The sequence below is a fragment of the Castor canadensis genome, chromosome 18, assembly GCF_047511655.1.
Source record: "Castor canadensis chromosome 18, mCasCan1.hap1v2, whole genome shotgun sequence".
NCBI lineage: Eukaryota > Metazoa > Chordata > Mammalia > Rodentia > Castoridae > Castor > Castor canadensis.
Window position 1 is genome coordinate 13,746,427 of NC_133403.1, and position 15,945 is coordinate 13,762,371.

The 15,945-nt window shown below is 41.4% G+C and overlaps 1 protein-coding gene across 2 annotated transcripts in view; it reads right to left on the reverse strand.

The window, feature by feature from the left end:
- Crkl (CRK like proto-oncogene, adaptor protein) overlaps positions 1-15,945 on the reverse strand; it is a 31,001-nt gene extending 15,056 nt beyond the window's left edge. Inside the window, exons 1-2 of one of the 2 annotated variants that reach the window (XM_020160741.2) lie at positions 15,104-15,944; positions 3,443-3,908 (exon numbers count right to left, since the gene is read on the reverse strand). In XM_020160741.2, the coding sequence (XP_020016330.1) occupies positions 3,443-3,908; positions 15,104-15,414 (777 nt within the window). In that variant the 5' untranslated portion in view covers positions 15,415-15,944. Of the gene's footprint in view, positions 1-3,442; positions 3,909-15,103 lie in introns of both variants that reach the window. The other variant, XM_074061200.1, reaches the window with a different exon arrangement.

Consider the following 15,945-nt stretch of genomic DNA (forward strand, 5'->3'; position numbering starts at 1 on the left):
AGACAGCTAGAACACAAGAACTTGTTAACTACCGGAGCCGTACAATTCAGAACAAATCACCTTAGGAGACTGTTTTCAGAAATTCCACAAGGTCAGAAATCTTATTTTTGTTCACTACTATATCCCAAGTTCCTAGGCTGATGTAGTGAATGTTAGAGGTGACCAAGCTAAGACTGGAAGGCCAATGGACTTGGCAACTGTAGACGGCTAGAAGCATTAGGAAGATAGTTTAACCTAAGGTCATTACAACTTGATTTTCTTCTTGATTTATATCAATTCTATCCTGAATCACTTCAGGTTTCATTTGCAGCCTGAGACACTGTTATTCTCTTTTCACAGAATCTGTTCACTGACTTTGATTCCTGCAGACCCCCAGCTCATGTTATCAACTGTTTTCTTAATCCGTATCACACAGAAATGTGTGTTTGAGGCTAATTTGGACACATGGATACAAATTTTATATGGAAAATACTCATGATTAAGTACAATTTTAAAGATGCTAAGAAATTTCTTCCCTTTCTTTTTTAGTCAGGAAAGCATACTGAGTATGAATGAGAATATTATTACAAGGTAATCAAGCATTTACTCTAAGTCTTAAAATTTATCAATAAGAAAAGCAAACTATACTCAGGAAGCAGAGACTAGAAGGCTCAAGGGTCAAGGGTCAAGGCCAGAAAGAGTAAAATGGTTAGTGAGACCCCCATCTCAATAAATAAGCTGGACATGGTGATATATGCCTGTAGTCCCAGCTATATGGGAAGTCAAAGGAGGATTGAGGCAAAAACAGAGACTCCATCTGAAAAATAACTAGAGTAAAAAAGGTCTGGGGGTGTGGTTCAAGTAGTATAACTACCTAGCAAGCGTGAGGCCTCAAGTTCAAACCCCAGTACAGGGAAGAAAAAAAAAAAAAAAAACGCAGATACAAGAAAACTGCTAATCTCCTCAGTTTAGCTCTTTTCTGATATGGCAAAACTTCCTTCCCCTGCTTGATCTTTTGCCACTTTTGCCCTTATTCAACAAGACTGGCACTTTTGCTTCTCTGCAGCTACTCAGTGGTATTAGTGTCCTTCATGCATTTTTCCCTCCTCTGCCTCCCTCTACTTTACCCATCTACTTTACTATAGAAAAATGCAACTTTACTATAGGTTATCAGGTATTTTGTAACAACAGCACCCTTGCTACGTATTCTCTTTTGGTCAAGATATTCTTTTGGAATGGGCTATACTGCCTTTCTCAACCTGAGAACTTTCCTGTAGGATGTGATCTGCTTCCCAGGATCCCTTTTCATCCCACTAACACCAAGGACATTAAAGAGCTTTGTTGATGTCAAGGAGTGAGGACACCTGCTTCCATTTATCTTACACAGGTCACAGTGTTCCCCTTCAAGTGTGGAAAATGGCTAAATGCAGATCAATTTTTAAATCTCTCTCTACTTGCAGGAAGATTCTTTTAAAAATCAAGTTTTATGAAAAAAAAACTTCTGAAATAATAAGGGGGGAATGCAGTTCACCTCAGCCATCGCTCTTCCCATACTATCAAGGGGGAATGAGGAAGCTTCAATTACTGGCACATTTTGTCCTACTTGCCTCACTGTTTCTCATTTTAATTTTAATACTTTTCCTGGTAACCTAATTGCAACAGTCCCAAGAGAGCTGTTTTTAACAAGATCAGACAGGCACCAGTATCCCAATAGTTTTAGAAGACAACAATCATATAAACACATTTACTTACGTTATAGCCAAAAGTCTCATTTAAATATATAGAAAGAAACAACATTAAGTGGAGTACAGCAAAGGTGTATTTGGGTCCCATTTACACTCACTCAGTGAAGCACCAAACAAAGCCCACAATGATGCTTTGGATGGCTCAATTAGTGTCACGAGGAGGCTCAGATGTGGAGACTTCACTCTGGGGTTTGAAAGACATGGGGAGCTTCATAATGGCCAAATATGTAGGTTATCTTAAAATATACATCATTAACCAAGCTCTAAGCAATCCCTCTATAATATCTGGTGCTCCTCTCCACAACCCTCCCCCGCTTTCTGCACACCCACAAAGCAGATACAGGTCTCTAAAACAAACATCTTAAGAGCCAGAGGTCACAAAACAGGTGCCTGAAATTCTGGGAGCCTCAACCTCAAGGTTCTCAACCTGGTCTAAACATAAATAAAATGGCAAAAACCAGTGTCTAAACATAAATAAATTACACCACTCTGAAATGGCAGATGAGAAAATGTTCCAAAAGGCTGAAACCATGAAGCAAACTGGAGGATATTAAGAGCTCAGGTGCTGAAGTGTGGGCCAGGCCAGAGGTATACTTGTGTACAGGGATAGGTCTATGGGGGGTGAGAAAGCTGGAGAAGGCCTGCTCAGGCAGGACTCTCGTTGGTGAGCAGCTTGCTCTAGTTGGTTTCTTTTCTTTTTTTTGGTGGTATAGGGGTTTGAATTCAGGGCACTTGCTAGGCAGGTGCTCCATCACTTGAGCCATGCCTCCAACCCTTTTTTCTTTAGTTATTTTCTAGATAGGGCCTCCTGCCACACCTGACTTGTTCTCTAAGCAAGGTCTCACTTTTTTGCCCAGGTTGTCCTCAAACCACAATCCCCCTATCTTCACCTCCCCATTTCCATGTTTTGATACAGTAATGTTCACCTCACTGCATATATTTTATACATCAATAAAAATTAACAACCACCAAAAAGGGTACTAAAATCTACTTTTATTTTCCAGATCCACCCGTTCTTTCTCCCCTAGGCTCACCATGGGATTTGTGCTTATATATGGTCATTCACCCTGCATCTACAAACTGTCTCAAACATCTACTTTTTGAGACACATAGCTCCCATTCATTAGGTTCATCAGCACTTATCTTCAGGACTTTTTTTGGTATTTCAGCAAACCACAGAAAAATGCTAACTTCAGCAAAAGTCTAGTTAGAAGAAAATGACTTGACAATTAAAATGTTCAAGTTCTATTTCAAGCCATGGTAATTTACAAAACTTTTAACAGGTGCTTAAAAATCATTCCTGTCAAACTGAAGATAAATTCTAAGATATTTACTCATATTTCTCCTCAGCCGATCACAATGTTAGAAATATGACCCATACAAGCAGTGATGTGTCTGTATGCTGATTTTGCCTCTAGGAAATGGCTCTTTCTAGTTATTAACTTCCCTTACTGGAAAGAAAAACAACTATTGTGAGACTAAATCTACAAGGATTTGGAGCAGGAAAAAAAAGCAAGCAGACTGAGAACTTGGAGAAAAAATAGGACAGGACAATAACAAAAAACACCAACAGCGTGAATCTTCAAAAATCACCCTGTTCTCTAATTCCCATGAATACAGCTTTAAATGAGCAGTCATTACCTTCATAAACCTAAATTAAAACCCAAAATGAAAACTCAATGTCAAAGGATCTACAAGGTCAGTCTTGATAATCTTACCTCTAATGCCAAGGCAGTCTTGTCATAAGCACAGGGTACTCTTTTCTGGATTGCTTTTGCAAACACAGGTCCATTCTGTGTGGACGGCAAAGGGTTAATTGCTGCCCCAGGAGCACTGGAAACTGCAGGTAGAGGAGTTGTGGTCTGAGGTTGAGCATATGCGTGAGCAGGTTCTGGGATGCCGTAACTATTGGAATTCCTATTTCCATGCTTTCCATGTGGTGACGATCTCACAAGCTTTTCAACATAAGGGACAGGAATCATCCCAACCCGACCATCCTTGTTCCGGGCACTCCACCACTGCTCTTCAGGTTTCTCTATAATCACCAGGATCTCACCCTTTTTAAAGGGCAAGTCTTCAGCATCATTCCCAGGAAAATCATAGAGAGTCCGTACATATTCCAGATTTTCTTCTGCTGTAGGCATGTTGGGTGCTGAGACAGATCCCATTGGTGGGCTGGGATACCTTAAGAGAAAAAGAAAATTACTCTTGGGAAAACTTTTATTCTGTACCAGTGTCTGTCTAACTTAAACCACTCTCTTCTATAATAAATTATTTCCTTCTTTGTATTCTCAGTAGTTAAGAAGGTTCTGTCATACTGTACTTTCTGTTCTTTGCATTGTAACAACCTGAATACACCTTTTCAAATTACATTTCTCTCTCTCACTCACACACACACACACACACACACACACACACACGCACACCCATCTGTTTTACAGGAATCTTTTGTTTATACAGATACTGGACTAAATGACTAAATTAATTTTTAAATTCTCGAGTAAGCTTGGTTGCTGTCTTCCTTTGAACCCTGTCACAACTATCACACATTCTTCTTCCTAGCCCTAACCCTAGCCCTAATCTAATGCCTTATATCCTACACATTTCCCTGGGCACACAGGGAAAAGATGACAAGGTCTCTGTTCCTGGTTCTCAAAATATACACACTAGAAGAGGACTTGCCAAATTAAAAAAATAAACTCCACATTTCATCTTAAGACGTATCATCTAATCATTAAAATGAATTCTTGAGAAAGTTTCACTGCAAAATTCACAGACACAGTCTGTGACACAGTCACCACTGCCTTCACTGCGCATACAGACTTTAACGTGTATCTGCCTGCAGAATGCATGTCTAGAGTCAGCTCTAGAGTCCCAGCTTGAGTGTGCTGGGGGTAGGTAGTACAGCAGTGCTTGCCTGGCATGCCCAAGGCCCTCCAGCACAGCCAAAAAAACAAAAACAAAACCAAACCCAGGCCAGTACATGCCCTTCAGCAACAATCCACACAAAAGTAGTACAGAAGTCTCTCTTCACCTATGAAATATTTTGAAAGCTTGCAAACACACCAAATCTTTGGATGAAAAAAAAAAGTACCCTCCTAATTTTTCTGAAGCACAGAATCTATACTCTAGTATAGATTATCAAACCTTGGGCTTCATCCAGAATCTGCACCTCTTTGGTTCTGCCAACAAGACCATCACCAGAGTTCTAGAACTTTCCTGAGGAAGTATGCTACGACAGGATGCACCTGATTCCATTTGTTCCTTCTTCATTTAGCTAACTGCCATTTTCTTTCTCTTTTTTCTTTCTTTCCCCCACTTAATGGCCTAAGAAATATTTTACATAACAAGTTGATCTTCTATGCTGCACAATTTTAATTAAATTTTTTTCTTGAGCTGGGCACATAACTCAATGATAGGCACTCATGCATGAGGCCACGGCTTTGATGCCCAGCACTGGGGGAAAAAAAAAAAGGAAATTACAATTATCTTTCCCATCTTCTCCTCTCCCATTGGCCCAGTTTATGGTTTCTTAAAATAGCAGTTTCTCTACCCAGTATCAACACCATAGGTGTTTCTACACATTTCTGGTCTTCACCATGTTCATTTTTATGGCAGGGTGACATTTCATTCTGTGAGCCTACTCCATGAAGCATTCCTAATTTTTCCAGTTCTCCCTATATAGCCATTAATGTCATAAGGCCTTCTGAACATATTCTCTTCTTTATTTTCTTTCTCTTTCTTGGTGCTGGGGACTGAACCCATGGCCTCAAGCCTAATAAGCATGCACTCTACACTGGACATATTTTTCCCTACATGAACTTTTTTGTAAAGCCTAACTCTTAGAACCAGAATTACAGGATTAAAGAACATGAAGATTTTTTTATACTCCTCTTGCCAACTGCCAACTGTTTTCTAAAAGGCAGTCTTCGCAATTTGGCAAAACTTATGTCTTTCTTCCTCAAAGACCTTGTTTCTTATTTACCAAAAAAGTCAATTGCTTAGGGCTGGAGGAGTTGCTCAAGTGGTAGAGTGCCTGCCTTGAAGGTGTGAGGTGGAGTTCAGACCACAGTACTGCCAAAAAAAAAAAGAGTAAACTGCTTAATATCAGTCCATTTGAAAAATGGACTGTAGAAGCAGCAATAATAAAGAGTTAATGCTTAGGCTGGAGGTGTGGCTCAAGCGGCAAAGCACCTGCCTACCAAGTAGAAAGCCCTGAGATCAAATCCTACTACCTTCCCCCCCCCCAAAATTAACACTTACTATCTATGCCAGGCACTGTTGGCAGTCTTTTTGTTTATAAGACTGGGATCTCACCTGGTCTCAAACTTGCCATACTCCTACCTCAACTTCCCAAGTGCTGGTATTGGACACGTAGCACCACACCCAATGGCTTGCAGTCTTTGGCGATATTAAATTATTTAACCCTCACAGCAATTCTAGGAAGTAGACCCTGTTTTCCCCATTTTATAGATAAGGAAGCCAAAGCATCCAGGAAGTATGGTTCTAGAGTCCTTACTTATAATGTCTAAACTAATTAGCTTCAGGAACAAACTGCAGTCTTGTAGGTAGAGGAAAATTAACATGCCTGAAACATTCACAGCTCCTCCTGAACAAATCTCTATTCCTATTTCAAGAGTCACAGAGACTGAAAAGTTTGGTGAGTACCATATACATTTCAGATACTTTGTAACCAGTTCTACTTCAGACACCATCAAGGATATTTTGTTATACTATTTGCAGAGTTCCACAACACAGATCATAAGGACACCACTATTACAGCTTCAGTGGAGATTAAAACTAATGAAATCCATTTGCCAAGGTACCCAATGGCCCAAGTGTACTAAGAACTTGGAGAACAACAACAAAAACCAAAGGAGGTGATCCACAAAAAGCTGTTATACACTAGACCCCCTATGAAGTTGATTTTGTTGAGACAGGTTTATATATTTGCTTCTATATTAGAAATAAATGAGTCTCAAAGCTCAAATGCTTCTTTTCCCAGTTGCCTCCAACAGCCACAGTGCACACACTGTTGGTTCCCAGTTCATATATTTGCTTCTATATTAGAAACTGGTGAGTCTCAAAGGCTTTTCCCAGGCCCCTCCAACAGCCACATTGGTTCCCACAGGCACAGACCAGGAGCTCCGCTGGCCAAGACCTTTCAGAGGTAGGCAAACTTTGTGAAGGGACACATGGTACATATTTTAGGCTCTGTAGGCTACACATTATCTTTGTCACATATTCTGGGGTTTTTTGCTTGTTTTGTGGTAGTAGGGTTTGAACTCAGGACCTCATGCTTGCTAGGGTAGGTGCTCTACCACTTGAACCACTCCACCAGCCTGTCACATATTCTTATTTTAAAGAATGATAATGACACTCCTTCTTTTAGTTAAAAGCGTTCTCAGTTTCATATATAAACCACACATAAAGCCAGGAATGGTAGAATGTGTCTGTAATCCCAGCACTCTGAGGCAGAGGCAGCAGGATCTCTAGTTCCAGGCCAACCTGAGCTACATGGGGAGGACACTATCTCAAAAATAAACAAACCCAATGAGAATAAAGGGACACACAGAAATTAAAGATTTCCACACATGCACACTTGTATGTATGAAACATTTCACAGTAAAAAGAACAAAAATACTGGTAGAAAAATTAATTCCAAGAAAACTAGTTAAGTATCCCTCTAGTGAACTGCTTTACATAACTTTACTTTAAAATTCAGTGGCATTTATTTTCCTTTTTCAGTGGTCTACCACTGAGTTACATGCTCAGACCCCACCCAGCAGCACTCCCTGGGTAGTCAAGCCATCACTAATGGCTTCTACCTCCTTGCAAAGCTCTCTTCTTCTGATCATGCCTATTTTGCCTGCTCTCTGAGTGACCACATCTAAGCCTGAGACTCCCAAATTATGTATTCATCCCCTACCTCTCTCCTCAATAACAAACCCAGATTATCAAGTAGCAGCTAGCTCCAGCACACTCCTCAAAAAAAAAAAAAAAAAAATCTTCTGTTGAAAACAATCAATCTAATTCTTTCTCCTCTGAGGCACTACTCAATCCTTTCTGAAGTCATATTCTTCCCTCACTTTCTATGTGCAATATCCCAAAAAAGCTGTCAGTTCCACTTTTACATTCCCAACATATTTGATCTCAGTAAATTGCTCATGGTCTCTTTCTGGTTACAGCCCTTAAGTAGTCTCATCTTCTATACTCTCTTATTCTGACCAGAGAAATTTCTAAAAAGTAAAACTGACCCCCAGCATTGCAAAAACAAAACATCAACAGGACCCAGTAACACTGATTATGACAATTCTCATTTTAGAAACCCAGGTACAGCTCCCATTGTTGAAACTCATTTATAAGACTGAGAGGGTCCTTTAAAAGTCAGCTCATTCTTCCCATCTAGCTTCCTGTCCATCATTCATACTAATTATAACTTTGTGCCTTTACCAGCAGGTACCGCCACCATCTCTTCCACCTCATATATGTGGTTCTTATCCTTCTAGAATTAGTTGGAAAAAAAAAAAAAGAATTAGTTGAAAGAGCACCTCCTCTTTCAAGCCTTTCTAACCCCTTAGACACTGCTTATCACTGTTTTTAAACTCCCATGTTATTCTATTGTATTTATTTTATTTTTTGGTGGTACTGGGATTTGAACTCAGGGCCTCACATTTGCTAGGCAGGCACTCTACTACTTGAGCCACTTCGCCAACCCTATATTTATTTTATTTTTATTTTTGGTGCTTTTAAGCTAGTTTCCCTATGTAGTTCAGGCTGGCCTTGAACCCACAAACGCTCCTGCCTCCTCAGCCTCCAGAGTGCTGGGGTTACAGGGATACAGCATCACACCTTATTTATTTTTATTTTTGTCCTTCTCAAGGACAAAAACATTGTTTGCTCCCAATATATGCCTTGCATATATTTTTATGCAAGGCACAAAAATTTTAGTTTTAGTCTTTGGAATATAGTAGACCTCAGTGTACTAAACCATTTCCCATTCTAATTTCCATTCTTTTGTTGTTGCTGTTGTTTCTGAAAGCACAAAAGCTCAGGTACTCCAAATATCTAACCCTAGCTTAATTCTGTTACATCAACAAAGAGTCCCTGTGCCACATGGTGCACCTTCAAAGCCTCTTTGCCACTCTTCCACTACAATTCTCACGTTCTTAGTTGTCATCCCAGATGAGCTGACACATGCCTACTGGCCACACTTCAGTAGTCAGGTAGGATTTTGGGCTCAGGATAATCTGTTCTCCCACTAATAAGCAGTGTCCAATTTTACCAGAAAAAAAATTAAAATAAGACTAAAGCTTTGAGGACCCTTCTAAACAGTCTAGTCATTTCATTCAGATGTAAGTAAAAATTCTTTCTATTTTCTTTCTTTGAGATCAAGCTGGTCTCAAAGTCCTGGGCTCAAATAATCCCTCTGCCTCAGTCTTACAAGTGCTGGGATTACAGGTGTATAACACTCTGCCCAACTTTCAAAGTGCAAATTCTTACGTAAAAATTCTCTGGATTGGAGTTTTAGACAGAGGAAAGTTAAAACTCAAATGACCTCCAGTACTTTACATGCCATGGGAACACAACTCTTCCTCCTCCTCTTCTTTTTTTATTCTGTTTTGTTTTTTGAGACAAAGTCTAATAACTATGTATTCTGGACTGGCCTGGAACTTTCTGTATAGTGTAGGTTGGCCTCAAACCTGTGATCCTCCTGTGTCAAGTTTCCTGAGTGTTGAGATTATAGGTGTAGACTACCATGCCAGGCTTTGGGAGCACACTCCAACTGGACCAGCTGCCATTCCTGGCATAAGGCCAATGTTCTTGTATCTCACTCAATCAGATTGAGAGAATTTAAAATACTGGTCAAGAGAAACTCATAGTGTCAAATTCAATGTTTACTAAATTACTGGTAATCCTACTGCCCTATTCTCAGTTATTAAAGTCCAGATACAAGTTCTCAAATATTTAGAACAAGAGTGTGGGTAGGGTAGGGTACATGGTTAAGGGCTGCTTCATGGATGTTAGGGTCCCCCTCAGAGGTTTCAAGTTAGAGCAAGAACTCTTAACCAGTGTTCCCACAGCCACTTAACCATGCATGGAAATGGCCTTTTAAAAAAGAAATCTTGGGCCAGAGGCTAGTGGCTCATGTCTGTAATCCTAGCTACTTGGGAGGCTGAGATGGGGAGGACCCATGGTTGACAGCCAGCCAGGGCAAATAGTTTGCAAGGCACCATCTCCAAAATAACCACAGCAAAATGGAATGGAGTCATGGTTCAAGTGGCAGAGCATGTGCTTTGCAAGTGCAAAGCCCTGAGTTCAAAACCCAGACCATTCCAAAAATAAATAATCAAACAAAAAATAAAAACGAATTCTTGACCACTTGGGAGATGGAAATCGGGAGGATCAAGGTTCAAGGCTAGCCCAGGCAAAAAGTTAGCTAGCCAAGACCCATCTCAACAGAAGAGCTGAGTGTGGTACATGCCATAATCTCAGCTATGTGGAAGGAGGGAGGCACAGATATGAGGAGTTTGGTTCAACGCTGGTCCTGAGAAAAGCGAGAGACACTAACTAAAGCAAAAAAGGGCTGGGGGCATGGCTTAAGTGGTAGAGCATCTGCCTATCAAGCTGGAGGTCCTGAGTTCAATCCCCAGTATACCCCCCCCACCCCAAATAAATAAAAAAGATCTAAACCTTCTTTTTTTTTTTTTTTTTTTGGCAGCACTGGGGATTGAACTTGCTGGGCAGGTGCTCTTACCACTTAAGCTACCCCGCCAGCCCTTTTTCTGTGATGAGTTTTTCAAGATAACGTCTCCAGAATTGTTTGCCAGGGGCTAGCTTCCAACTGCAATCCTCCTGAGTAGCTAGAAATACAGACATGAGCCACTGTCACCAGCTAAACCAATTTTTTAAATTATTTTTACATTTATTCATATGTGTATACATTGTTTGGGCCACTTCTCCCCTCTGCTCCCCCACCCCTAAACCATTTTTGTCGAATTCAATATTGGTACCATATTATCAAGATACACGTCTGTTGAAAAATAAAAACAAAGATTTTCTCAAAGGGTCAACTCCCCTCCATTTTTAATGATAAATTTCTATCTATCATGATTTTTTTTCCTAGCTTGTATTTATTTACATGAGCTAGAGCTAGAAAACTTATAAACAAAGCAAGCTATACAAAACACACTTTCTAAACCAAAGGAAAATGTTATTTCATATCTAAACAACTCACTTAGAAACCTTTTGAAATGTTGTTAGATTAGAAATAGATTCTATAAATAAAAAACACTTGAGATTGATCTGGGGGCATGGCTCAAGTGGTAGATAGAGCACCTGCCTGATAAGCTTGGAGTCCTGAGTTCAAATTCCAGTACAGCCAAAACAAACAAACAAAACACTTGAGCTTACATGAATACAAACAATAATTCTGGAACTACTGGGCTCAAGTGATCCTCTTGCCTCAGCCTCCCAAGTACTTGGGACTACAGGTATGCAGTAACATAACTGGCCCTAAACAAGGATCTGTGCTTATCAGTATAAAAATTAGACCCATGTGCACAAAGAGAATATTTCAGATTCACTCAAAATCAACAAAAGCCATCCAACATGATACTTGCACGGGATTAAATTTTAAATCCAACACCAAATACCACAGATAAATACAAAAAGCAATTAATAAGATGAACCTTGGGGCTGAGGGTGTATCAGCAGGAGAGCGCGTTCTTGTCTAATATGCGTGGGCCCTAGGTTGGAATACTCCCCCTTCAAAGCTGAACTCAAATCACCCTTCTTTCTTCCCTTTCCCACCCATCAGCAGTAACAATTTTATCTCCAAAATAGGCGTCTCCAAGAAACAGTTCCACTGTCACTCAGTGACCACTATTTTGCACCTGGATTAGTGACAGCTCCAGATCAGTCCCTTGCCTCTCCTTCCTTCCATGGAGCCCAAGAGTTTAAAATAAAGTCCAACTTTCTCTTCTCCTATGACTCCCTTTCCCAAGAGCCTTCCCTTCCCCTCAGCCCAAGCCTTTCAAAGGCTTGCTTCTTCCACATCCTTAGGTCTTAGCTTCATGTTTTCTCAGATGCTATCTCAGGTAAGCCACTTTTCTTATATTCTCTCAACCTAGGTTTATTCCTTCCATAACATTTATTCATCTTGAGGTCCTAGGTTCAATCCCCAGCACTGCCAAACAACAACAACAAAACATTCCAGGGGCTGAGAGTGTATAGCTCAGTGGTAGCCCTGGGTTCTGTTCCCATCTCCACCAGAAAGAAAAAAAAAAAAGAAGAAAGAAAGAAACATTCTAATAAAAAGGATTGAATTAGACAATATAAGCACCAGTCCTCACCTTCTGACAAAGATGCTACAGTTATGAATTTAGGCTAAGCAAAATAAATTAAAAAATTAACTATTAAGCCAATGGGGTATGAAACTGGCTTTAAAAGCTCAATTTTGATGTCTAAAAAGTTAAATTACTGAATTTATTCTGTTTACGATGTAAAGAAGCATTACATTAAACTTTCTATTTGGTCAAGGCTCTATAGACCACTAGCCTTCCTTCTCTCTTTTTTTATTTCTCCTAGACCAGGCTGTTGCGCAGGCTGGTCTTGAACCCCTGGGCTCAAATGATGTTCCTGCCTCAGCTCACTGAGTGCCTGAGAGTAGTTGTGAGCACTACCATGCCAGGACCAATCACTAGTTTTCTATAAAAGGTTAATAACAGGTTAAATCTGAATCATGAGTTTCAGGTTTAGGAGTGAGTGGCATGTAAGATTCAGTGTAACAAAGTAAATCCAGGACTGGAGGTGTGACTCAAGTGGTAGAGTGCTTGCTTTGCAAGTTCAAAGCCTGGGGTTCAAACCCCAATTCCATCAAAATAAATAAATAAATAGGTAGGTAGACAGATAAGATAAATAAATAAATAAATAAAATAAAAAAACAAAGTAAATCCAGTCAGGATCCAATTCAACCAGCATTGTGATCTCTTTTAGAGAGGCCAGGAAAAATAAAAAACAGCAACATGTCTGGGGCAGAGGACACAGACCAGAGAAAGAGAAACAATTAAAGCTGAATGTAGCTGGGTGCTGGGGGCTCACACCTGTAATCTTAGTTACTCCAGAGGCAGACATCAGGAGGATTGAGATTCAAGGCCAGCTCAGGTAAATAATTCGAGACCCTATCTCGAAAATACTCAACACCAAAAAGGGCTAATGAAGCATTTCAAATGGCAGAGTGCCTGCCAAGCCAGGCCCTGAGTTCAAACCCCAGTACTAACAAAATAAATAAATAAGCAAACAAACAAACAAACTGAATGTGAGGAGGTTGAGGCAACCTAAAGGGTGAATTTGAGGAGACTTAGGGAACAGCCCTATTTGTGAGCAGACTAGGGAACAACAGGTAGTAGTATTTCAACAGGTGAGAGTGGGGTGGAGGTAAGGTAGTAGATGAAGGAGTCAACAGCAAAGTTAAAGATATAGATAAGTATGGTTACCAGGGAATAAACAGAGCTGCACTGAAGGATGAAAGGGACAAAGACAAAAAATTACATTTGGTATCTAAGACACATGTATGGAGAATTTAGATTTTGTGATAAGGCGAATCGTCTGTGGCATACTTTTCTTTCTCCCTATTAACTCATACCTCTTGAAACAGTGGTATCATAATACCTGTGTCACTTAATGTGAGCACATGCCTTGCACGCAGCTTGGCTGAACAAAGGCCTGGAATTAATTACATAATTCACTTTCACAAATTAGAGACATAATTTACTTCAACACATCACCAATCTCATTACTGTGTATTCTAAGATTCTCTCCAATCCCTTATACCAGAATTACATCGTGCTACAAGGTGATTGCACCTACCAGCATCTGTTAGCACCTGCAAGTTTCACCAGATTCTTGAGTGCCCTGATCTTTGTTACACAAAATTTGATTTATTACTTTTTCTTTGTTTTTAAAAATCCATTTGGTTCAGCAGTTAATCTTACAGTCATTATACCATCACAGCTTTGTTTCTTCTTTCTATCCCACAGAAGGAACACGCTTTCGGTTGGTGTACTTAATTAATAATAATGTAATTACTTACATATTATTAATAGTAAATAATATAATAGCTTTTAATATTTAAAGTTCAGAGTAATATAGCAATCTATAATCAGAAACAGCTCGCCCTTTGAAAAACCTACATTAATCCTCAATCTTTTTCAAATTGGTATTTTAAGAAATAAACTGGGCAGTGAAATACCTTCTGTCTTAAAAATTCTGGATAAATTTTTGACTCAAATTTGCTATTATTTAAATAAATCTGATAAAGTAGTCATTGAGGCAAATAATATAATGCATTTTACTTGGGAAAGAAAATGACTAATGATCAGTATTGCTTTGGGTTTTCTAGGATTTTTTTTTTGGCGGTAATGGAGTTTGAACTCAGGGTCTCACGCTTGCTGGGCAAGCTCTATCAGCCCTTGGTTTTGTTTTTTGAGACAAAAACATAGCGTTCCCTTCTCTTCCAGGCTAGCCTCAAACTCTCTATCCTTTTGCCACACCCTTCTGTAGTGCTGGGATTACAGGAGTGTACCACCAAGCCAGCTTCACTTCGGGCTCTCGATTTTAAAACAGATTTTAAGCCACCAGACTTAATACAAAAAGTGTAACTGAAACTGAGTATAGTATTAAGGTAAGTACTATTCCACCTTGATAAATAACCAAATTGATCTCTAGTCCACCTTGGAGTGGGAGGAACATAAATATTCCTAAAACTGTCCTCGCCAAAGACAATGCACCTTCCTTTTTTCTTTGTAATTTTACACACACACACACACACACAGATATAAAGGGGCCGGCTTCAAATTTTTTTGGCATCAGAATACAGAATATCGATATACAGTTCTGATACACAGTTACAGGTTTTTTGTTTCTAAACGCTAAAGCACTTTCAATCTGGCAATTGTTCTAAAGACTACAATCCAGTTCAGAGATCCGCAGGGTGTCCAAAAACCTTGAATGGTGCGCAAACATGTGCACGATAATTCTGGAGCGCAGGGGGAGAGCAGACTCGCCACAGCTGCCTTTAGACTCTCAAAGAAGTCTATGATCCAAAGAAGGATTGTTTAAAAAAAAAAAAACAGAAAACAAAAAAAACCCCTCTGTATAACAGCCAGCTAAGATGACAACAAAAAACCCGAATATTTGAACTATGCAACCATTTTTTAAAGCATCCTTTCATCCAGTGAGCCAGATCCTGACATTAGCCTTCTGGGAAAAGGGCTCAACCCCCGCCCCCATACATACACGGACCGTCCCCATTCGCGACCCTCCTCCTGGGCCCGGCGGGTTGCGCGCCCTGGAAGGGCGGGCGGGCACTCGCGTACCTGGGCGCTGGCTCGATCAGGGTGGTGGTGTCCAGGTAGTGGATCTTGTAGAACTCCAGCAAGGCCGGCAAATGGTCAAACTCCTGATCCCCGATCTTAAAACGGCGGTTGGGCAGGGAGTTGATGATGTAGTGAGAGACTCGCGAGTTCTCGGACACCGACAGCACATAGTCCCCGGGGCAGGTGGAGGAGTCCCGCACTAGGAACATGCCGTGGCGCTGGCCCTGGAGCCGGGTCTGCGCCTCCTGGCGAGACACAGGTCCCATGTACCAGGCGGAGCGGTCTGAGGAATCAAACCTGGCGGAAGACATGGTGTTGGGCCGGGGGGTCCGCGGAGGGTCTGGGCGGCGGCTGCTCTTGCAGGCTTCTTGTTCTGGAAGCCTTTGCCGGCAGACGGCTTTGGAGCCGAGGAAGGGCTTCTCCGCACACCTCGAGGCGCGCTTAGAAAGCTGGGACAGGTCCTTCCTCTCCGCTCCGGACCCGCAGCATCCTCCACCGCCGCCCGCCTGCTCCGGGGCCGCCTCACAGAGCGAGCCGGCCCGGGGAATGCGGGACAGAGCCCTGGGGTCGAGGTGAGCAAAGCCGAGCCGCAGCGGAGGCCGCCCCGGAGCTCCTAGACTGCCCGGCGTATCGGGGGTGGCTCCGGCGAGTCCCGACCTGAAACGCGCAGGGTCTGCAGCGAACCCTGCCGTCACACTAAGCACCGGACCCCAAGGAGCCTTGCGCCTCCGGGGCGGCTTTGCTCAGCTCGTTCCCAATAGCCACAGCAACAAAATGGCGGACGTGGGAGAAGCCACCGGCCACCTCCCCCTCCGCTCAGCGCGTTCCGCCTGCGCACGCGC